This window comes from Mesitornis unicolor, unplaced genomic scaffold (assembly GCF_000695765.1).
Source record: "Mesitornis unicolor isolate BGI_N332 unplaced genomic scaffold, ASM69576v1 scaffold3840, whole genome shotgun sequence".
Classification (NCBI taxonomy): domain Eukaryota; kingdom Metazoa; phylum Chordata; class Aves; order Mesitornithiformes; family Mesitornithidae; genus Mesitornis; species Mesitornis unicolor.
This window is the reverse complement of record NW_010157412.1, coordinates 1-25,380: the sequence shown is the minus strand read 5'-3', so window position 1 is coordinate 25,380 and position 25,380 is coordinate 1. Positions and strand designations below refer to the sequence as shown.

General features: G+C 39.3%; 1 protein-coding gene across 1 annotated transcript; it reads right to left on the bottom strand.

Moving 5' to 3' along the window:
• Positions 1-230: 230 nt before the first annotated feature.
• LOC104537066 (protein Dok-7-like) lies at positions 231-25,268 on the bottom strand (the record flags this gene model as incomplete). The annotated part of the gene is made up of 5 exons (XM_010179847.1): positions 25,016-25,268; positions 22,828-23,058; positions 18,766-18,966; positions 7,725-7,844; positions 231-338 (listed from the first exon to the last, which is right to left on the bottom strand). Coding segments are annotated over exons 1-5 (913 nt in total), but the record flags the coding sequence as incomplete, so codon positions are not given.
• Between the last annotated feature and the right edge of the window lie 112 nt (positions 25,269-25,380).

Below are 25,380 nucleotides of genomic sequence, written 5' to 3'. Positions count from 1 at the left end.
ATTATTAATTATAATTAATCATTATTATAATTAAAGGGATTAATTAATCCCTTTACAACATAAATATTGCCCTATAAGCAACAGCAGCCAAATCAGATATCTTGACCATTTCTCTATTATTTTTAATTTTAAGCTCAGCATCTTATAATTATATATATATGTGTTCATTTCTAAAGCCTGGGAAGGAAGAAACACCATTTATTTTTATTTAATTATAAAATATTTCTTACCTCCACTGCCCTGGCGACTTGTATGGGAGAGCAAGCTCAAGCGCTTTTCTAATTGCAAAGCTTCATGAGCCAATCTTTCTTCTGAATAGGCTGGATTTGTACTTGGATCTTTAAAAAGAAGCAGAAAATAAGTAAATTAGAAAAAGAAGAAACATGGAAAATCTGTACAAATAAGGAAAGAAAAAAAGACATTCTTATGTTAGATGCTCTGTTCTTATGTTTGATCTTCTAGTAAAGGAAAGGGAATATACCGATTGGAAAATGTATGGGACAATCTTCCTTCAAGCATATCCTGGAGAAATGCTACATAATAAGTTATAAGTGTCAAAGACTTTCAGAGATTATACCCAATGTCTGTAAGAGTAACCCCCAGGGACAGAACCCTGAAGAGCACAGCACTGAAGGTGGTAGCTACAGAGATAATTAGCATTCAGCAGGTCTAGACGAGCAGAAAACTAATATGTGACCTGTAAATTGTGTCCTGACTTCACCAAACCCACTGAGAATTTTATCACTAAGACCAAATTTTTCATTTTACAATTTTACAAATCTACATCATAAACTCAGTCTCGTAGCAATTAAACTGATAGCTTCCAATCAAGATCATCTAGTTACAAAGACATTGCTTTTGAGTTTGATGTTCAGAAGGTTATTATGTTCAAAAGTCAGAGGTTAAATAAGCAACCTGGTTGCCCTCTGTCCTCATGTTTAATACAAGACAATTCTGAATGGCAAAAACCACTCCTAAAAAGTACTATCGGGGATTTTCCCTGTACATTTTATTGAGTTTGTCATTCCAGATGAAATCACTTCAATGAAGAAGGCTCCTTCTATTCCAATAGAAAGACTGAAAGTTATACATAATGCAGAAGTGCTTTCATCAGTAAAACAGGCCAGTTTCCTCTAAAACATTTTGTTTCCAACCAGGCACAACAATAAAACCAGATGTTGAAAAGAATCATAACCATTATCCCAAGAGAAATCTTAAGAGATTTCTTCAAACAGCACTGACATGTTCAGCAGCTCCAAACGATATGGTCTGCTAACTTGTTCATCAGAAGTTTCAGTAGCTCTTACAAATTACACAGGGAAAGGAATTAATGACAGATACAAGTTTCCTCACAACTGCAGCTCTTATATATCTGATCAACTGGGTAGCAGTAGCACACCACAACATTTAATCATGAATCATTTAATAAAATGGGGAAAAAAGGGTTAAAAGGGTCACACATTGCTGTGGTTGAGTTAAGAAAATAAAAACCAGCTGAAATTATGAAAGAAAAGTTTCATTTTTATCCTAGGTCTTTCAGTTTTAAAAGACTTGGGTCTGCGGCTGTAAACACACCAGTCAAAGCAAGCTCATGACCACAGGAAAGAGCATTTCCAGGTGAGCTGAGGCTCCATCAGAGTCCCTACATAAACTACCTGAGAAACAAGCTGCCACTTCCCTCCTCTCTAACTGTGGTCACTTTCTGACCTGCCCTGCATAGATCCGAGCGCATCACAGGGACAGCAGTGACAATGCTGAACTTTCTTTCACATGTAGAGGGGGTTTCCATCTTTAGCAGTCTGCAGTCTGGAGAAGATGAGCATAACAAGCCATGGCCCTTCTAAAACAAGCGTATGGTGGAAATCAAAGATGCTCTAACAGGGACAAGGCACCAATCAATGCCTGTGACAAACAGGGTCTGTGACCCCTGCATCTCCCAGCTCAAACAGTGCTAGGTGTCAGTGTCTGACACTCTGCAAACTTAACTTTAAGAGCAGAAAAGAGGACTGTTTGATATGGACTATTTTGTTAGTACTCCATTCCTACTGTCCCTGCAATACAACTCATATCAAGCATTGACTAGTTCAAACCTTGTGTAACTGCTTACTCAAACGAAATCCCCAATCCTTCCATATGGACCTTCGCCAAAGGAAAATGCAAGATTTGGCCACCAGCACCTATGGTGCAACCCAGACAGGTCTATGCAAGGATCTGCTCAGTGGCATACAGTGTTACAGGCTTGAATCTATTTTTGAACATCCCCTGCTCCAGTTACTCGGCTGTATCTAGTTAAATGCCTCTGTGTCCCAGAAGGTTCAACAAAGATGTTCTACAAGCACTTTGAGTATAAAGTTGGCATAAGAGATCAGCAAATTAGTCAAGCTAAAATGCAACAGACACTAACCCTTCCCACAGCAAAGAACTGTCAGTAGGAAAGATCTTTCTACTTTCCTCAAAATATGGTTACTTGATAAATGCAGGTTTTCAGAATGTTACTAGGGCACTTACACAACTATTAGTTTTTTAGTAACCAATATCCCTCTTACAGACAGCAAAAGATAAAATTTTTAAAAAATGGTCAAGCAACGTGCAAAAATGGCCTATAATAAAATACAAGATAGGGAGGTAGGAGGGAAGTTGAAGCAAATCAGTAAGCTTGCATTTCATATGTTCAATTGTTTCTAAAAGCCAAATTTCCCATCAGCTGCACAGCTACAGAACACAACAGGTTTCACCCAACAACATGAAACCTCTAGGTGTGCTGTCTGCCCAACAGGACTGATAATTTTTCAGTTAAATTTCCCGTAAGGATTGCCTATGCATAAAACGTGTGTATAAAATTGCAGCAGATTCTTACACCAGTATTTTTGGTTATAGACTACCAACCACTAATCAGGAGGTTTTGCTACAAGATAAGACCAAGGACTGAAGTCAGTCACTGGAGCCACCTTTCAGAGACCAGTCCTTACTGAAGGGCATAACCCATGACCTGTTCAATGAGTGTAGAAATATGGTCTTAAAAATGGTACAAACAAGGGCTTTTTCAACAGTAAAGTTGGATTTGTTGGCATCATCCTATACCTTGTGCATGCACAATATAAAGCCTCTAAATAACTGCAGTAATTTGCCATATTACTACCATGGGGGGACAGCAGCAGCATGACCGGTACTGACACAGCTGTCCAAGGAAGTTCAGACAGCTTCTGCCCACACAACGTCCTACAGTAGCTCAAACAACTCTAAGACCAATTAGTTCCTTCATATCCCAAACTCTAAACAAATGTATCTTATAATGTGATTTACTCCCATGGAATCTACGCAGTTAGATTCACTCAGCTCCTTCAATTAAGAAATTGTTTCATTATTTTCCAAATGAAAATTGATCCCTTGCTATGAAGAAAAATCCTTTGTGTGAGGCAATCATTGAAATCTTCTTAAACCCTGCTTTGGGGCAAAGGGGAAGGATTAAATCAAATTTGCCTGGACTAAAAATGCCTCTGATGGAGATTTTATTTTTATATTACGTTGGTGGATATTCATTCAAGCCACATCAGCTGCTCATCGTGGGAGATTTTGAATACTTTGGTAACATAACATACGAATAAAGTGTCACAGTAATTCAAAGCTCCAGGGCAGTTCAGTAAGCACCTGTCAGGAAAAAAATGTATCGTATCAAGTTAAGTCAGCAGCTACCTAAGATATGCTTGATTATATGCATCTTTAAAATGCAACATTGGTTAATTACTTTATTAAACAAAGTTAGACAAGTTAGGCTGAACATTGCTCCTTTCTTTCTTCCTTTGCAACTGTAGGCACATTTGCAAATCAGGCCTGGACCCTCACCTTCATGCTAACATCTCCACACCTTGTAAAATGTCTGGAGGAATGAAAAGATGTCCTACAAGTTTGAGGAGGATCCACTTGGTACAGATACTGCAGAAGGCAGCCACAGAGCTGTCTTGCAATGGCCAAAGGTGTATCAAGCTTCAACAAAAAGAAAGAGCATCAGATAGATCCTCAGCAAGCAGCACTGCACACTCTCCAGTCAGTCACAAAGCAGCCTGAAAAAGCTTCCAAAATTAAAAGAGAGCATCAAGACTATCAACATTACACTTGGGGTCTTTCCAGCCTGCAGGACTAGACTGTCCCGGAGCCTTAGCCAGATTTAGAGAGTACTGATCTGCCTACTGACCAAAGATATCACTGATCGGCTGCTGGGCCTTTGCTGTTCAGCATTCAAGATGACTCTTGCTAGTGAAAAGGAGTTCAACGCACACCTGATAAACAAACACTTCTCAAATAATATGCATGCAAATTCAGTATAGGTTACAAACCATGCAATCAGTGATTCATTACTCTGTCAAAAAAAAAAAAAGAGACTATGAGAGCAGCCAATTACAGCCATTATCTTCCAACTGATAGCTGGGGAAAACAAGCCATCCAAAGACATCCTGTCACTCTTTTGAGTCCTTTATTTAAAATGCCACGCTAAATAAAAACATCTAGGGATACCTATACTACCAGTGCATTCCCACTCAATGCCATATGTCTTTAATTTGAGACCTGATCATTCCAGCCTTTAACAAATCAAAACCTCCAATCTGTTAATGGAGCTACCAATAGGAGTATTTTGGTACAGTTTTGCAGAATTAATAGACTCCCAAAGTAAGTACCACACAGTAGTAAAGTGTAAAATATCTAATCTTATTTTCCTTTTCTATTTTATGTTGTTTATACACATAATAGAATTCTTTTTATCCTGAGAATATTCATATTCATTTGATACCCATTTCCAAAAAGTCACAGAATAATTCAGGCTGAAGGGATCTCAGGAGTTCTCAAATCTAACCTGCTGCTCAAAGCAGACCAGCTCTGAGAGATTAGACCAGATTTTGATACCTTGCAATGGTCAGTCAAGTTGACAAGTTCTACTGCACAGCATTTTCATTACGTATTTTATAGACAACATAATAAAATACATATAGTAATCAGATATCTATGTTATATAAACACCAAACTTTTAAAGAAGGCATATTTTTTAAAAACGACAATCCTGAAAAGAAAATGTGAATATTGTACCTGAGCAGATACCTCTTGCACATGCAGTTTACAAACTCTCTTTGAATAATGGGCATTTTACATTTATTTAAAGAATCACTATGGCAAGTAAAAGAAAGAAAACTCGTCATTTTCCAGTCCTCTTCAAACCAGTCTCTATCATTTCCTACTAATTTCATGCTAACACTTACGTATTTCAGCACTCCATTTAACGATATGGTTGAGCTGTTTGTATATAAAGCCACTGGCTTCATTCATTAACCTTTTTCCAAAAACAGATTAAGCAGATGCTGACTGCATAACTTCTCCAGATTATATTTGTCTTGTGGGCATTGGTGTCCACGAGCACTGACAATGTGACATTTTTTCACCACATTACATTTTCTCTGGAAAGCTGCCCTTTGTATGTTTTCCTTTCTTGAAAATACCTAAGAGTTATTCAAGCATATTTCATGTTCAAGTTGAAAAGGTACAGGCAACAGCAAGAAGCCAAATGCAAACCACAAACTGTGGAGAGAAGGCTTTTTCCTATAACAGCTTTTAAATTACACAAAAGCAGAACATTGCACGTATAAAGCACAGTTGAGGCTGTGTAGCCTTCTGCACTGCTGTAAATATCAATAACATTGACTAGATGTTTCTTAGCAGAATCCCCAGTCTGGAAGTTTTGATCTAGTTACCCAAGATGTGCAGATGATTAATCTACTTAATAACAAACCCTTTCAAAAGGTTGGGTGAATTTCAATACTCTTGTCAGACACAGTATGCAGCTGGTAGAGATTTGACTTTTTCAAGCAATACAGTATATTCTGTGTAACAGCATACTTGATAAGGAAAGTTAGTTCATGGATGAATCACTACTGTACACATGCATGTGCCTTCAACAGGTCTGTGCAAGCTTTTGCATGGGATAGTAAATGAAGGAAAACAAAAAAAGTAAAAATTTTCTATGAAGGGCTGAATACATAGGGGGTGACAACAAACTGGAAGAGACGAGGGTAAAAATACAGGGAAACATAAGTTGGAGGGGTCAGTGTATCTTGGAAAAGCGCTGCAGAGGAGTCTGCAAGAACCTCAGCACAGTTTCCTATAGAACACTGCTCCTGTCCAGGGAAACAAGGTGAAATCGAGTGGCTGACTATGTCTTCACATAATTGTAGTGGCAAGTCCATCAAGCACAGAAGACAAATTAAAATTACCTCAGAAAAGACGTCTTCCCTTACAAAACTCACCAAATAATCCTGAGGATATTCTACATCCACTTAATGCACTTCAGTGAGGTCAGAGCACTTGAAAGAGGAAGGGAATGTGGAATGTGGCTATGTATAACAACCCACAAACACCAGAGTTGATAACTAAGATGCAAAAGCAGATGTGCTTCTCTACAATACATAGAGGCATAAAAATAGATTTTTCAAAGAGTGTAACATCTAAAACTAAAATTAAAAAAAAAAAGACAATAATAATTGCTTGTAGACTTAATTTTTCTGGACATAATTTTTTGTTAAAGATTTAGGAGTTTTATATGTGTAATATAGCTTTAGATATGCACAAATGATGTGTTAAATGGCAAAGCTTTAAGTATAAGCATTGGTTTTGGGTTTTCTGTTGTTGTTTTTTTGTTGTTTGCTTTCTTTTAACACTCCACTTAGTTGAATGTAAGCATCATATAAGAAGAATGAGGTTTTACTGCCCGCTATTCTGCCTGATTGTTTTGTTTACTTCAGTGTTACAACTATGGGAAAGAAGAGATTAACTGAGCTTTGTGTCTACTGCGTTTACCTCAACTAGCTTTTCTTAATTTATTTCACAAGCTTTGCATCCAGATCTAATCTTTTCAATCACATTTCCTTCCCCCAATTACCTTAAGCTTACAACAGCAATAAAAACCTGTCAAACACCTATTAACTGCCTAACACTTCAACAGAAATTCTAAGTATTTCCCACAAATCCCACCTCACCCTTCACTGTTCTTGCAGCCTACTCCCAGTATATCCCATGGCCAATTCAGAGACATTTTTCTGCAATCTCATTTCCGCACTCTTGCCCTGCTTGACACAGTCATTCTGACTCAATATTTCTTCATCAGCTAAAGTCAAAAGACAAAAGGGCTTACTATGATGCCATCTAATTTCCACTCTGAATCTTCCAGTGCTGCAGCATTTACCATAAAACAGGAATTTATCCTTGCACATCAGAAAAGCAGCTCAAGCTGCAAAACTGAAATGTGAAATGGAGGTCTGACCAAGTTTTCTAAGGTTGGCAAGGCTTAGTTTTAAGTGTTTTGGATGAACTCAAAATGCCCCAGAAGTTAGTTTTCCATTAAAGTACCAAAACAGTAATGCAGATGTGGCTCCAAGTCGAACTGTGTAAGTTTAAAACTAAAGGTTAGGGTTCTTTTCAATTCAAATTGCCATATTTTAGTACTATTAAATAACAGAAGGCTTAAAGTCAGCAATATCACCAGAAATATGAATGAGCCAGAGCAGAAGGGGGAAACCGAGTACATTCAACTGATGGATCTGTACTGTGGCATTTCAGAATGAAAACCACTTTGCACTTTCTACACACTTAGTGTCTGCAAGCTGTTCTTACATTCACAGCAATAAGTGCTAGACATAGCAAGTTCCTACATTGCTCGGTTACTCCATACTTCCTATATTAACCTGGTAGGACTGGACGCAAACCAAAAGGGCCTTTCGTCGGGGAGATGCCACGGACGATACAGTCGAACAGAAAGCTGATCTGCTCTCCTTCGGCACAAGAAAGGAAAAAAACACCAGCCCCTGCAAGAAAGCACAACATAAATATGTGTTTTCACTAGGATACATTAGAAATATATTTAGCTGCAGCTATTTATAATTTAGCAATCAAAAGAGTATTAAGTGCAAGCCATGAAGAGAAATCAACAAGACATGTTCTCCAAAGAAAAGAAATAAAGAGAAAAAAATTCAGGTCAGTGCACACACACATACATTCAATAGCTACCTCATCATTTGTGTTAATTTTCTGGGATTCAGGCAATTAGAGTAATGCCAAAATATAAGCCATATGCTGAACAGCTGTCTGCGGCTTTTATTCTTATTTACCTCTAAAATTTTGTAGATAAAAACTTAACTATACAGGTGTCAGGGATATTTAAAAAGTGTCTTCACCAAAATGAACCAAGTTAATTCTACTTTTACCCAATTTTAATCAAGAGCAGTTTTTTATATCCCAATGAATTAGGATTTGGTTATATTGCTAGATTGTCTTACACGTTTTCCTAAGCTGAGTCCTATGTGTCTATTATTAACAGAACGAAACACGACTCCACAGGTTGTCATCAGATCTTTACCCTTTGCTCTATTCTGATATTTTGCTTTCCATTCATTAAGAAGAGCCCCAAGCAAAATTAGAATGAGAATCACTAAATAAACAAACAAGTTCTGAGCTGCAAGGTACATGCCTACATAGACAACACACAAGATGAGAAGTGCTCCACAGAATATTTTATTTGAGAATTGTCGGTCTAAACATTCTTCACATCAGGGAAAGTCTAGTTGACATTTTGTATGATCTTAAAACACCATACAAAAGACCACCCCAGTAACCAGTGCCTTCAGGAAATAAATAACTGAATTAACTATTATACTAAATTAGATACAGCCAGCAAGCAGTAAACTGACCACAAGAAGAAAAGCATATTCCGCTGCACACACTTGTCATTCTCAATTTATGTCACATCTAAGTCTCCACCTGTTCTGCTTAAATCTATTCAAGACACCATTACTAGTAGCATCTTTGTAGCTTGATTTGTCACTCCACCACATTTGTTCCTCTTCAGATATTACTGATCAAAACTTCTCCAGCCAAAGAAAGAGAAATTCTGTTCCTGGCACAGTTTATTTCCTTTGGTGAACTGCTGTAAATTCAACTGGAATTGGAATTCACTCACCAGTAGAAGTTAAATTTATACTTAAAGGCTGGCTTGCCAATCATTCCTAGATCACAAGGTCTCAAACATACTCCTTGAGACTCAGGACAGACAAACATTAAACCACTAAGCTATGTTTAAGCAACTGAAAAGATGAACACAGACTAGCTCATGAAATGCAAACCTGAGGAAAGTCTACGTAACTCCACATTTCTGTAGTACTGTTTTCATTATTCTTATTTTTAAAAACAGTTTGTCCCACATTTCCTCATGACACATACTACACCCTGGCTTCAGTATCAGAGACCATCTAGGTGATTACAACACTAACCATGCAGTCTGACAGGTATGAAAGTTTCAGGTGGTGACTCACAGTCTTGTCCCATTTCCCCTCCCAAAGAGATACCAAAGAGTTGTACATAGAACCCTGTATTAGAAAAAGCTGGGTTCACATTTTGTATTCAGGAATGACTTGAAATTCACCTCTTCCTTTGAGCTGCCACCTTCTCTTCCATGGAGTAGAGGGAGCCTAGGGAAACCAGTTTGCCTATATTGGATGGTATGGCTCTTCCCCCATGAATCACACTGATGCCAGAAGACATGCCTTTCTTGAGGGACACAGCATAAGGGTTTGCTGGGCTGACCTTCCCAACCCATGCACAATATGGAAGCAGGGTACAGAGACAATATAACAGATGGCTAAGTATCTTGAGCACAATGATATACAATGTGGCTTGATAATTCAGCAGAGTCCTACACATCCATGTTGCCATGGATGAAGATTCCTCAAATATTTCTGTACATAAAGAGTACATCTGGACCACTTTGTTCTTTTATCATTATTGCCAAGAATCTTACTTAAAATCCTAAGAGGCTCTACAAGACTTTGGCTCTAATGGAAAGAAAAAAGTAAATGTGTGCATGTGAGCCAGCTGCTTAACTCAAAGAATGATTTCTGCAAAGAACTACCATGCATTTGTAAATCTCAAAAACAAATGTGATGGCCTTTATATAAATAGTGCAAACAGTGTATGCACATTTGCACGTGGATAGGAATCCAATATACACATATGCATAAATTATTTCTTTGCAGACTCTGTTATTCACGTGATCACCGTAAGTGCCGATCGACTCTCAGAGGAAATGTTTTCTTTCTTGTTTTGCTAGGTACAATTAGACTGCAGGGGAAGGAAGAAGTCTGAGGACCACAGAATCACAGAATCACAGAACGTTAGGGACTGGAAGGGACCTCAAAAGATCATCTAGTCCAATCCCCCTGCCGGAGCAGGAACGCCTAGATGAGGTTGCACAGGAAGGCGTCCAGGCGGGTTTTGAATGTCTCCAGAGAAGGAGACTCCACAACCTCTCTGGGCAGCCTGTTCCAGTGCTCTGTCACCCTCACTGAGAAGAAGTTTCTTCTCAAATTTAAGTGGAACCTCCTGGGTTCCAGCTTGTGCCCATTACCTCTTGTCCTATCATTGTTTGTCACCGAGAAGAGCCTGGCTCCATCCTCGTGACACTCACCCTTTAAATATTTATAAACATGAATGAGGTCTCCCCTCAGTCTCCTCTTCTGCAAACTAAAGAGACCCAGCTCCCTCAGCCGCTCCTCATAAGGGAGATGCTCCACTCCCTTGATCATCTTTGTAGCCCTACGCTGGACTCTCTCCAGCAGTTCCCTGTCCTTCTTGAACTGAGGGGCCCAGAACTGGACACAATATTCCAGATGCGGTCTCACCAGGGCAGAGTAGAGGGGAAGAGTAGAGGACCCTTGCAAAAGCCATCAGGTGAGATGAATGAATAGGTAAGGCTTAACTGAGTTATGTTTTAAAAGCATACATAAAAGCCAGCTATGACATTTATTTTCTGCCTTCTTGAGAAAGCCAAGAAATTCACTACTAGAAACTACACATCTCAGTCATGTAGGAACAGATTTGGTGCTCAAACATTTGGAAGCTGAGGAATATGTGGTATGCATCACTGTAATACCATGCAGCTGTTTACTAGACTGAAAAGCTCACTCTCCACATGGGTGTAAGAGACTTGGTGAAAAGCAGCCTGCAACTACTTGCATAAGGCTGAAACGCTAGGCCAGTCCTCTGTGGCAGAAAGCAATAAAGCATTGTACAGTATCCCAAATATCCACGAGAAGTTGCCAATTTCATAAAACTTCCAAGTATTATTAAATCTTGTTATGGTCTGATTTTAATTCGTCATACTAAAAAGGCAAACCCATGAGCAAACACACAACTAACAAAAAATTACTTAAAGGTTGTACTGTGTGTGAAAGCAGAGAGGAAGAGTCAGTCCATTCCCATGAATTATTACTCCTGACAGATGCCAGACACTGCTAAAGCCTGGAGTCTTTTAGCTACAGGACAGGTACAAACCATGGCAGCTCAGTTCACGGCAATTATCCTGTTGCCCAACTAGTATGTTTCAATCCTGGCTTTGAACAACCCCTTTAGGAGGTATTTCAGGCCGCATGGCTCAGGCTGCTCTTCTCTCTGGTGAAAATGACAACAGGTTTTCCTATTATTGCCAACTAGGACATGGGTATGACTACTAAAAAGAAGATGAGGATGTTTGTTATCTACAGTAGGCCTACGTAGGAGACAGCAACAGAACAACATCTGCACATAAACACAAGTTTTAATCCACACGTTCCAGATGTTAGCCCAGTTCAGCCACCTCTGCCACTTCTAATTTTTCAATAAACTCCCATTTGTTACAAGATTCCTCCTCTTCTCCTTTGGCCCTTCCAGACATGCACTTCCACTGTATCAGAATTATTTTTAAAAGCCACTTCCAGAAGTCTTAGAAAGAAAGTTAGAAGCATCTAATTTCATCAAAATATCAAAAAGATTAGAGAAATATTCCTGTTTATCCTGTAGCTAGCAGCAGCAGTATCATTTCTTCTTTCAAAGGGCACCAAGGGTCCTACAATTTCCTCTCTTCTAGAAAATGCTGTCAGAAAACATGAAGCAGCTTCAACCTAGGCTCTGGAAGCTAATCCTCAAGTACTTGAACATTGGAGAGCCTGAATTCCCATGGCATTAACATACCTTTTTATTACCCTACTTGAATTTAATTCACATTGACCTCAAAGTCAAGATTCTCCTGGAAAATAGTCACTTTAATCAGTGCACACGAACTGAACTAGCAACTTAGGACAGTGAGAGGCTCTTTCTTTCCAGCCTGTTCCTCTAAGTAAACCACTCAATTGACTCTTAGGCCCAGATGCCTTTTTTTTTTGCAAACGAGATATGTGTGATTGAGCTTCAGCTACAGAGGAGCTGGGGGCAGAGGGAGCCAAATTTTGCCCCAGAGATAGACTTATCTGCAGCTGTCAGAAGGAGAATAAAGAATTTTCTAATCTCTGGCAGTACAATTGTGATGTTAAGAGCAAGATAAGTTCAAAATGTAAATGCTCTCTTTCCTATTTAAGAATAAACTGGTGTTATCCATCTTGAAAATGCACTTAGATTTAATGTCTGAAATCTCAGCATTATCTTAGTTCACTCTACCTGGACTGAACACCAATGCTTTCGGAGTTGGACAAAACCTGTACTGAGTAACTAGTTCAAAAACACAATTAAGTATTTTATATTTATGAAAAAAAATTTTAAGGAAGCAAGGAACAGAAAGGTAAAACAGATTCAGATCTTTTTAGACCTCAGTTCTACCATAGAAATAGCCAAAAGTATTTTGTCTCTGTTTGGGGCTTCATGGTTTTTTTTTAATGAGAGGAAAGCAATCTAACCACATGATCATCAGTTCCTTTCAGTAAGGTATTTATTACAGCAGTATTTGAAACTTAAATTCACTAATCCTCTGCATTCAGAGCTTCACAGGAAGAATGGAGCAAAAATATGGTTTAACGTACAGGAAAGTAAAATTAGTAATAGAGTCTACACAATACTATAAGAAGTTTCTATGGCAATATAATGGAGAGTGTTTTCATTCAGGAATTAAAACAGCTTCTATAATAACATCTCTTTTTTTTTCCTGAATACTACTTGTTTGTTCTATTCCTCAAGAATTTCAGAGAACGAAGTAAAAGAGTCAGATAGCTGATGAAAGGTGGTCTTTACCTTGACCAACACTTTTCTGTTAAGAATAACCAAAATTATATTTTCCATGGATTTTCTGTGGATTTCCATGGGATTTTCCAGTTAGGTGAACGTCGCAGAGATGCTGTTATTGCTTTAGGAATCTTTCTAATTGAATCTGACCTTCAGCACAAAGATTTTTGTTTAGGTCCTATTTCTAAAAAGCATTTTCTTTTAGTGTCATTATTGAATCAAATATTTAGAATAAACACATATTTACATAATGTTATGCTTGCAGATGTGGCTAAGTGCTCAGTTAAGGGCATGAGCTCCTTTGACAAGACATGCTTGAACTCAATATGTGAAGAGTTTCCAACCGTGGCAAGCTATTTTGTACTAAAACAAATACATTATTTTTCCCTTTGAATGCACACGTGCAAGTAATGAAGCCAAAACACCCTCCCATGGCAACTGAGAGTTCTCAGCTATTAACACAGACAGTTAAGAAAAAAGAAACAATTCTATATTGTTGAGCATTATAGTGGACCCTTTCCAAAGTACTTGTCTGTAATTCCGGTCACTTGTCACCAAAGAAAAGATTAATATTTAAAAAACAGGTACACAGGAGAGCTACTGATGAGCTCCTGTATCTTACACAGAAGATAAACAGCTGAGTTTGCTTAACCTAGCAAAAGTGACAGAGAGCATAAATAAATGCTCTATAAATATTTAAGGAGATAAACATCAGGAAGAGATAACATTATACTAAAGGACAATGTTGGTACAAAACCAATCTAGGATGAAAGAACACAAAAATTTAAGTTGGAAATTTTAAAAAGATTAAAAGGTTGTAGCTATAAAAAGATCTACAGAACTCAAGACCACATTTTAAGCCTAATTCACACTTCAGTTCTAAGGATTAAAGAGTCACAACAGCACCAGTGTTCGAAAGTGCTGGACCTTCAGAAACAGTTGATGGTCATTCAGAAGTCAGATCCTTAATCTGTGTACACCTCACCACAACTTCAAAGACCATTTTAATTAATGGTATATCAAGAAATGCAGAATATCTTCCTGGAACCAGAATAGTTCCCCTTGGAAGATAAGGGATCATATTTGTTCCTTTTTTACACCCGTACCATTTTGCACCAGAAATTAGCATAAGCTTGGGGGGGACCGCCAAAACATAATATAACATAGGTAATTCAGCTGCCTCAAGCTCCAGCTCAAGTTTTACATTTGTATTATCCATTCTCATTACACATTTCTTATGCATCTGGCACCCTGGCCTACGGATTGAACCATTTAGGTTTTCTGCTGTGTGGTGATTAAGATACAGCAACACTCAGTAAGCCCAAATGAGTTTAAATTCCTGGAGCACAACAATTGCATCAAATCTAGAACAAGTTACAGAAGAAATTACACAATTTAGCTGAAGAACATAAACAAAGGGCTATTTATTTCATTATTCTTGGGCTTTCTTATACAACTAAGATTTAAGTTTGGGAACTAAGACTTAAGGACCCATAACATCTTCACTCCCACTTCCTAGACTCAGTCTGAAAGAGCAGACTTTGGCCTGTACAGGAATTTATTTGGAAGAATACTGTATGATAGAGTCTTGGTGAAAAGCGGGATCCAGGAGAGCTGGCTGATTTTCACAGATCACCTCCTGCAACTTCAGACAAGAAAACATGGCAGGAAAGCCTGCATGGGTGAACATGGGACTCAATACAAAACTCAAACATAAAGCATACATAGGATAAAAGTAGGGTGACCACGATGACACAAGAAGAATGCAGACACACTGTACAAGCACACAAAAATGGGGTTAGGAAAGCCTAACTGTACCTGGAATTGGATCTATGGAGGGATGTGAGAGGCAACAAGAAGGGTTTCTGCAGTTAAATCAGCAGCAAAAGGAAAACTAGGGAAAACTTCAGTTGTCTGCTGAATAGTGGACCTCATTACAAAGGACATGAAAAAGGCTTAGGATGAAAGAGGACCAGATTAAAGAACATTTAAACAAACTGAACCATGGGGCCTTATGGGATGCATTTGCAAGTGTTGGTTAGTGTCACTGCAAGGGCACTATCAACTTTGAAAGGTCATGGTGACTCGAGGGTGCAATGGTGTGCCTGAGGTCTGGGGTGGGGTGTGGGAAAGGAGACATGCCTTCTATCTTCAAGAAGGACAAGAAGGAGGATTCAGGGAACCACAGGCCAGGGAAGGTAGTACTGCAAATAATCCTAGAAGATATCAATTTTCAAGATGCTGACTGGGAGTAGTAAGTATAGACTTATAGAAGTAAAATAATGCATAACCAATCTGATAGTCTTTGATTACTAGCTTGGTGGATGAAGCAGTAGATAGTGTTTCCTTTGAAAACTTTGTTATCCTGATTTCAGCACCATCTCCTAGAATGCGTTCATCAACAAACTGATCAAGTACAGACTAGGTAAGTGAACAGTAGACCGAAAACTGACTGAATTGCCAGGCTGAAAAGGCAAAGTCCAGCTGGAGGCTGATCTCTACTGGTGTATGCAAGGGGTCAGTATTGGGGCTAACGCTGTTTAACATCATTAATGACCTGGATGATGAGTCAAAGTGCACCCTCAGCAAGTTTGCAGAAGACACAACATTCAGAAGTGTGGCTAATACACCAGAATATAGGAAGAAGTTGCTCACAGAGGTTGTGGAGTGCCCACGTTGGAGATATGCAAAACCTGACTGGATATGCTTTAGCTGACCCTGCTTTGAGCAAGGAAGCTGGACAAGGTAACCTCCAGGAGTCCCTCCAAACCTCAAGCATTCTGTGGTATTTAGCCATTTGAGACATCCAGACTGGAAGTTTCTTTCTGATCGCATTCTAAGAAAAAAAATTAGCTTCTTGCTATACTGTAGAAAATTAATAATTAGCATTCTGTAACACTGCTGCAAAACCAAATCAGCAGTGTCTCATCAACACTTTAATAACACAACTGCTACAGCAAATTGTCTGTACTAAAGCACCACTAATCTTTCAAAATAAATTACAGCATTCATTTGTACTATCAAACAACTAAGCAAAAATTGACAGAAAGTTAATTCAGATTAATATTTTGGTTCATATACTTGCCAGCTTTCAAAATTCAAGCATTAGTAGGAACTGGTGATATTCCAGGTATTGAAGCATAAAATTTTCTTTCAAATCAATTAACAGTAAATGAAAGTTCCTAGTACATTAGTAATGTTATATGTCAGCATTTACTACAAAACCCAATCATGAATAAAGAGACTGAAATTGGTATTCCGTAAACACTGCAATAAGAGCAAAATGCACAAACTGAGGTGGTCTATATTCACCGTACAGGCTACTGCACATTTTTTATGTCACATAAATACAGTTCATATTAGTTACTAGTCTGATTTTATTTGGGGACATATACACCTTTAATAACATAGCATAAGCAATACATAGAACTGTAAGGTGATATACTAGTTATCTAAACATAAATACAGATCTTGACAGTACATTGTGAATAGTATTTCATTACAAAACCAAATGAAGAGCACAGATAGGTTTTATTAAGCACAGTAATTTAGGATTGAGTATGTCAGCTAGATCCTACTGAAACAGACCTTCATTCTTTACACTTAAGTGCCTTGTTGCTGAATGCCTGAACGTTACACAGGTGACCTCAAAAGAGTACCTGCAGAGATGCTATATTCAGATTTCTGGACACAGGCAATCCTCTAACAGCAAACATTAAATGGATGAACACAAGATTTAGGCGAGATGTACAACTGACGAACATATATTGCATGTCTCAAAGTAAGGCTCTGCAGGGCCTCCTAGGAAGCTGTGGTGGAGTTGCCTTCCAGCAGACAAGAATCCAACAGGAAGGAGACTGGCTTCTGCAGACCGTTTTCTTTGCTAATTTGCAGAGCTCATAGGCCACTCAGATTACTTGAGTAACATCTGTGGTCCCTACACCCCTGGAGAATCTTTCCAGAACTAGGTCTTGTGTTAAACACTAGAGACACTTTATTCACCCGTTATTCCTTACAGGACTGTGTTTAGAAATCCAGTCCTATCCTGTACACCTCCTTGCAGTCATGTTACACATTGAGGTGACTATAACAGTAACCACTACAGCAGAAATGTACTGACTGGTTGCAAGTTGTCTACAGCGACCTGAAAGGAGGTTGTAGCAAGGTGGGTGTCAGTCTCTTTTCCCAAGTAACAAGCGATAGAACAAGAGGAAATCGCCTCAAGTTGTGCCAGATTGGATACTAGGAAAACAATTCTCCACTTAAAGGGTTATCAAACACTGTGGCAGGCTGCACAGGGAAGCAGTGGAGTCACTATTCCTGGAGATATTTAAAAGACATACAGACATGGTGCTTAGGGTCACAATTTAGTAGTGGACTTGGTAGTGTTAATGGTTGGACTCAACTATCTTAAGGGTCTTTTCCAACCTAAATAATTCTATGAGGATAATCAGCACAAACAAGCAGGCAAAGTACTCAGTTCTAGTAGTGAATCACGCATTTTCTAAATTATTTGGTTCAGGCACCCACTAAACAAAGATCCTCACACACAGAATGGGTGATAAGTAAGTCAGCACATTTCATTTTGATCTGTAAATACCCTTACTTTTACACTTTCAAGAATGAAAACCAGAACTGAAGCCATATCCATTCATCAACATTATCATAAAAGCCACATGTACTAAGGAATCCTAAATGCCTGTTCTTCACACCCTACCACAACATCCCTTTCAAAACTGCAGTATACCTAAGAAATCAACTCTTCAGACAGTGTGTATTGCAAATGCTTTGTCAATTCATGCTGAACATTCCTTCTAGAATAAGCATGAAAGAAAAAAACAAAAAGGGGTTTCTAGGGTGTGTTTTTTTGTTGGTTTATTGTTTGTTTGTTTTTAAAGGGTAACATAAGTTCTGATATCCATCATTATTTCCTGGTAGTCATTTCCACTCCCAGATATCCCTCAGAGTATTATTTTGTCTCCTTCCATATTCTAATGAAAGTCTGCATAAAACACATGCTTGGAATTCACAGGTAATCCATTTGCAATCAACTATATACTTCAAAAATTAAGCCATTATTTGAAGCCTATTTCTTACTTATTAGCATTTTAGCTACTAGGCTACACAAACTAGCTTCAGCTTGCTTGCTTGCTTGCTTTCCTTTTGACCCCACAGATCTCATGGTCCCACAAACTGACAAAACCACTAAGAAGGAAGGGAACAGACAGAAGTTCCTAACTTTTAGGAGCTAGAAGTTCTCTATGGGATACAGACATTAGCATTTATACAATGAGAGTCTTGATGCTGCTTGTAACCTCAAAGCTCCGTATAATTTTCCTTCTGCAAACAACATAATTACTCATAATTTAATAATCAGAACATTAAACCAATTTGCCTTATCTCTTGCATGACACACACCAGAAAATGTCATTATTTTATTTTTTGCTCTGTGTCCAATAGCAACAGTTGAATAAACATCTTATGGAGAGCCACAGAGCAATGTTCAGTCAGGACTCCAGTCACATTTTCACTGAACACCAGGGCTGAAGCCTGCAGAAATCTCCTCAGTAGAACAGCCCCTCTGGTATGAGGCTGCCTGTATGACAAAGCAGCACAGCTGGTTCCGCAAGCTCCCCTTTGAACAAGGCTGGCATTTACAAAAAGGTTTCAAACAACTTTTAGAAGACAGGTTCCATTTGTACTTACAGAAGCCGCACCTGGTACCCCCTTCAAAGATGAATCCATTTGGGACAGCTCCGTACCGACGCAGATCCGAGAGCTTCCATTGCCCCATGACGCTAGGAGGAACATCTTTTGCAAGGACGAGAATGTCATTGCAGAAATGCAGGGTAGCAGGCCCACTCTCTAGTTTAGTGCCAGGTGCTACAAAAACTTGAAATCTATGAACTATCAGATAAGGAAGAAAACAAAATTACTACAGAAAATAGAAGTAAGGTACCATGACTTCTGTTACATGAGTCATTCAGTTCAGCTGTGGAATGTGGACTGACCCCTGGCCACATTATGAGGCTCTGGCATAAAGCAGAGCCCAGACAGCCCCATGTGAGTAGTTATAAGCTTATTACTCTCCATTATGCCACCAGTTTAGGATTGGAAAAAACCCATATCTTGACTTAATGCTACAAATGACTAAGTTGTAAATGTATCTTAATTTATCTTAAGTCATCCAGGCTACTCCCTATCTCAAATTACTCAGTTATCCAGTCCGCACTTCAGTTACCTTTTCCATCCTTGTATCACTACTCACATTTCTTTCTATCTCCTCTAAACAGCCCATGACTTTTTCCTTTCCTACATGCATGCATACACACATACACAGCCTGAGGAGTCCAAATGCCAAGGCTCAAAGAAGTAGGCAAGTTCTAAGCAGAGATCTGTCACTGACTCATTTGCAACCTTTTAATTAACTGCTTCACTCCTTCCCTAGCAGTAAAGTGGGGGGGGGGTTGGGGAGAATCACATTTTCTCACCTTTGTGAATCTTTCAGGAATTGGTGATGATAGATACCTAGTCATTTTAAATTACTAGAAAATTAAGTGATTCAAAGCTAATAAACACTCTTAGATGTCAGTTTATTCTTCATATTTCACAGTATAAACTTCAAAAGGTCAGGAAAAAAGGAAACACTCGTCTCATCCACATTTACAAAATTCAGGTTCAAATCTCAATGCCAGTGTCTCCTATATTGCAAGGATCCTTACCTAACATAGCAACTGTTCTAGGCCGGTCTCCCATCGTCTCCTCCAGAGCTGCTGCATTCTGAATCATAAGCTACTGGGAGCACTTCAAGGGCTCAAATCTCACAGTGTTTCAAAGGGAGCAATTTAAGTAAGCAAGCACCCAGTACTCAAATAACTTTTGACCTCCACTACTCCTCTAGTTTCTTTCATCTTGTGATTAGACAAGGGAAAAAAAAGGGGAAAAAAGCCTTTCTTGGCACAGAGAGGCATCAGAACAGTTACATTTCCAGCTGTAGGTTTTTGGTAGAGCATTTACCAAGATGCACATAGTTTTAGCTTTTGGTTATCCATCAAAGATCATACAAACATCTACCTAGCTACCTGCCTATGAAGTCTACAGGGTAACTTCCAGGTAGTCTCACTTCTCACAACCACTCTCCCCTGCTTCTTGCCTTTGCTCCTTCAAGCATCATGAATTTCAGCTAGGTCAGAGTCCTGCTTCTCATCTAAATACTTGCTATATTCTTAGTTACCATCTTAGCTGTAAGGCAACTCCTCATCTGTGACATGCATCTGGTAAGTTCCCTAAGGCTCCAGCAGAATTAGCCACAAAGTCATTCAAGTGAAATGTACAAGGAGACAGAGATAGCTCTAACTAACCACAGCTCTACTTACAGCTTTGCCAGTAGCACTGCTAGGAAGCAAATCAACAGTCACACAATGTCCCCTTTTGGGCACGCAGTTGTTACACAACCTGCTTAAACAAACTGTGGAAAAAGATGCCAAAACCACCTTGGTGAATAATGTTGCATAAGGAATCTTTACTATCAGTCGGACCCTTCTGCCCAGTACTTTGCTGGCAATTAAACAGTGGGAGCAGGAGCATCGGGGTTCTTTCTGTCTCCTAAGTGAGGAGTGGAACACACTCTTCACACAATCAGTAGCATGTTACAACAGCTGCTGAAAACAAATAGCTGCAGCTGAGATTCTAGACCACTGTTAAAAACAAACAAACAGTATATCCATATCTGAACAAAGCCAAAGTAGGGGGAAAAACAAATCTGGACATGAAGCTTTTGCCATATGCTACTTTTCATGAATCACATTTTTTTTCCAAGTACCTTCCATGCCATTTACTTCTCCTACTCTAAAAAAAAAAAATGCATAGCCAAATACAGCCATGAACAAAAGGTGCTATTTCAGTTTCTCAGTTCCTTTAGTAAATCTTCTGCCCTTCACTAGCCTGTAGTATGCTAACTTCTTCAGAATGAGATGTGGGCTAGAGCACTCTTCTCACATCAGACTTATACCTCAACTCACTTAATTCCACTGTTTTCTCTAATCCTGGTTCTTCTATTCCAGGAATTACATCCACCTCATCTGCTAAAAAAAAAAATAGAGAAAACAGTGGGAGCTCCAGTGCAAATGCCTCCATTCTGTGGTCCTCATTCAAGAACAGCTTCTACTCCTTTCACCTTTTTTTTTTTTTTGCTTCCCAGACTCTGAGGTCATCTGTGTTTCATCTATTTTTATCACCCAGCCACCTTACTTCCAAGGCACACAAAGGCATCCTTACTACACTAAGAAAAAACACCAGTCTTCATCCTCTCTTTATATAAGCCTCCACTCTTTAATTGTTTTCTATGTCAAACTAGTTTCATTTTAATTTGGCTTTTCTCTTAACTGAACCTGCACCCAAGATAAAATCCGGAACAAATTTTCTGTACTCTGGTCTATTCTCCTTCTCCTGAGCTTTTTTTTGCAATTAACATTCTACAAAGTATTGCCAGTTCAACAATATACCTGTTCTTTTACTTCTTTATTTCTTCACACACTCTCTCTCCCACTTCATCTTTACTCCATGGCTGCATGCACCTTCATCCAATAGGCTCTATTCCTACCTCACTCACAGCTTTCCTTTAAAAAAAACCCAGAAAACTCTTTGCTGCTTCTGCATTTTCTCACATCACAATGATAACTGTAACACCCAGATTGAGATAAAATACTCTCTTAATCCCAGCACTACACCAGTGCAAGATCACAAAAACCAGACCTACCTGTCCAATACAAATTCTTCTTTGCATTTTAGGATAAGTCTATGCTTTACACAGATCTCAAATCTAGTAAAGAAGTAGAACTGGAACATAATATTGCTAACATCAAAGTTTACCACCTACTCCAGCTACTCATGCCTGTATTGCACAGAAATCCCCCTCCAACCTTTCCCCTTATGCAAGACTTCATATCTGATAGCTCCAAGTGGTACATCCATGCATCCTTCTTCCGTTAGTTGTATATGTTTTATTACTGTAAAATTCCCAGGCCATCTTTCTATGTACATATAACAAAGGAACAAGTCCACAAATGCAACAGATGGCAAAGCATATGTAAGAAACGATTAAGGTGGCTAATGTGTGTCTCCCACACACCTACCCTCCTTCCCTAGTTATGACTAAACAAACATAAGACAGATACTACAGATTACCACTATTATCACTTTTTGTTCATCACTGTACATTTTAGAGCTGCTAATCAAGAAAATAAAAGGATGTGCAAGAGTTAAGTTAGCTGAAAAGACTGTGTCTTATGACACTCCTTATTGCAAGATGTCTCTTCCTGAAAGGGAACACTAGCAGCAGTAAGCATTATCAATGCAACACCTAGTAGGCAGCTAGGAAACTGGGACTGAACTAGCCAAGTTCTACTCAGGACTCTCCTTCTCTTAATTCAGGCTCCCTCTGAATCCTGTGGTCAGAATCCTCAAAAAAAAAAATGCAGGGCCAGAAGTTTGATCACTTTGCTTCAAAGCCACACACTTCCAGTGCCAAAATAAATAAAAAATAATTTAAAAAAGAGATGTCCTAGTTAGCCATCAGTACTGTAATTAAAACCTATCATAAGGGACACCTGCTTTAAGATGTAAGGGAAAGACCAGTCTCTTCACTCTCATACGAGTGACACTTTTCTTTTAACTATACTTTATGATTTGCATTTTAGCTATAGATTTGCTTTTTCTTCCCCCTACCCTCGCCCCCCCAAAAAAAAAGTGTGAGAACACAAAGGTTACCTTCCCCCAAACTGTAGCGGATTCGTACATCCCACGCATACATTGTTTCCTTATTCTCAAATCCCAGCATCACAACTTGAGAGAGACAGATGATTGCAAGTGTGTGATTCAAGCCCTCATAGGAGAGCCCAGGATCCAAGCCACAGATGTCTTCTAAGGTCATGCTGCTTCTCTCCTTATGCCCTTTTGCTCGTTCAGATTTATCCTTGTACACCAGCATGAGCAAACAGTCTAAAAGAAGCAAAACTGTCAGAGATGATGAGGCAGAACATAGAACAGAAGACATGTCTCAGTACCCTGCTTCAACAAAAAGGTGCTTTAGACAACTGCAGGGTCAGACCAATCCAGTCAATGTAAGAACTTGGTTTCCTTTTCCCACCCCTCTCCCAGGTAGTTTGTAGACCTTGTTTTCAGGGAGCAAACACTGAAGGCATCTTTCAAGGGCACTCTGCAGGCTAAGAAATAAGGAGACAAGTAAAAAGTCTTCACTATTTTACTTTTCAAAAATCTAGTGGTTTTTCAGATACTCTTCCAACTCTGGAAGGGACTCACTCATGAATTCCGTGTGTTAGGAGTTACACTAGGATAGCTGTTCACATTACAAACACTGAAGACAAAGAGGCTATTGTCATCTATCTTTCCATTAGAACATACTGAACCACAAATGAAATTCTTACAGTAGTTCACAGATTACTCAACCACTAAACGATGAGCAGACTGCACTGCCAGATTGTTAGTGTCAGCTCAGGTTTCCTAGTTAAATGTTACACAGTAGCCATTGCTAAATAACCATTATGTGCCACACCTTTTGCTTTTTGTTTTGTTTTTAATATTTTCTTGTGCCACCATCTATTTTTAACTCCTTCCCAGAAGCATTTATTACACAGCAACTCTGCAATGGAAGAAAGTAATTCAAGTGCCACAGTCCCATGGGAAAAGCACAAGCAAATCCAAAAGATAAGGGAAGAGACCTCTCCCACCTTTTGCATTTGTAACAAAAGCACTCCTCTTCCCCCAAGTTCCCTTCCTATGACATAGCACTCAGTTGTAAATAAAATTAATGGTCAATATCAAAGCTGCTACATCCACAGCTTAAGCTGACCTGCATACCACGAAGGAGAAAGCCCCCTATGCACCATTTTATGAATGTTGAATTATGGTGCTCTGAGTCCTGGCGAGGTGCCCTGTGGCTCTCAGCTGAGCAAAGGACTGGCAAATCTCCAAAGAGGTGAAAAATGACCAAAAGACTGAACCCTCTGCTAGCTAACAGGGCTTTGCAAGGACTCCCAATTGTTTTCAAGCACCTGTTAGCAAGAACAGCTGCAACTAGGATATTGAAGTATTCTGCAAGACAGTCGTGTGTCTGAAGAGTAACCAGGGTTTACAGACCAAGAAAAGCAAATCACTGGGAAATTTTTTGGTAAACCTCGATAATTTAACCACAGTAAAAATACTATTTTTGAGAAATACGCTACATTATCAGCCAGTAAGCTTTCAAAGCAAGCTCCCTCATCTTCCCCCTTCAAACCTGGCTTACATATGTTAGAAATTCAGGCCCATATCCGCATGTCACTGGCTCTTGGATCAACAGGTGCCCATTCATGCAGCTTAACAGATTCAGCAAAGATACAGGCATTTAAGACACTAAAACATAACTGTAACAACTCAGTAAGGTAACAAAGAGGTCTGAAGAGCTTCAATTACTAAGAAACCTTCAGTCTACCAGCAACAACCTAGAAAAGATGCCATAATCCATTCTGCAGCAATGCAGATTCACATTTTTTCAGTGTAGGCATTTAGCCTTAGAAAGATATACTTTTGGGCCCAAATGTTTTCCCTGTTAGAAAATGATGGGGAAACTTGAAACCTGCTTTTCCCTTTCCAGCAGTAAAACATCAACTCTGAACAATGTTTTCAATTTCCCCTTCAAAAGCACATGGAAATGATTTTTTTAATTCAAAATGTCATTTTATTTTTAAATTGAAGTGATATTTTATGTCAAAACACTGATCAAAAATAACTACTGAGCGTACAATGCCAGCTTTTTTTACAGCCACCAATCACCCTACAGAAATAATGACAATTTAAAAGAAAAAAAAGCCATGCCTTGAAATGTCACCTTTCCCATTGGTTTTAGTCAGCACTTGATATTAAGCTACTTGAAACCGAGGCCGGACACCGACCTTACACCCGGGCAGCGGCCTGAGGTTCCCGACGTTACCCCTAGGCTTCCCCCTGCCCCTGAGGGGGCGACGGGTCCGCAACCGCCCCCGGCCGCGGCCTGCGCTGAGGAAAAAGCGTACCGCTGCCGAGGCGCTGAGGGCCGCCAGCCCGAGGCCGTGAGGACACGCCGAGCCCTGCGGCTCCTCTCCGCGCTCCCTACACTTGGGGGGCTCCGGTGGTAGCTGCCATCTATTTTTGGCCGCCTGGTCCGTTGCCATATAATATATTCCACCCTCTCCCGATTAAAAATAAAAATACACATTTTACAAAAACATGACAGAGCAGCGACGGCTTGAGGAGAGCCACAGCACGGGTGATCTGCAGCGGCGG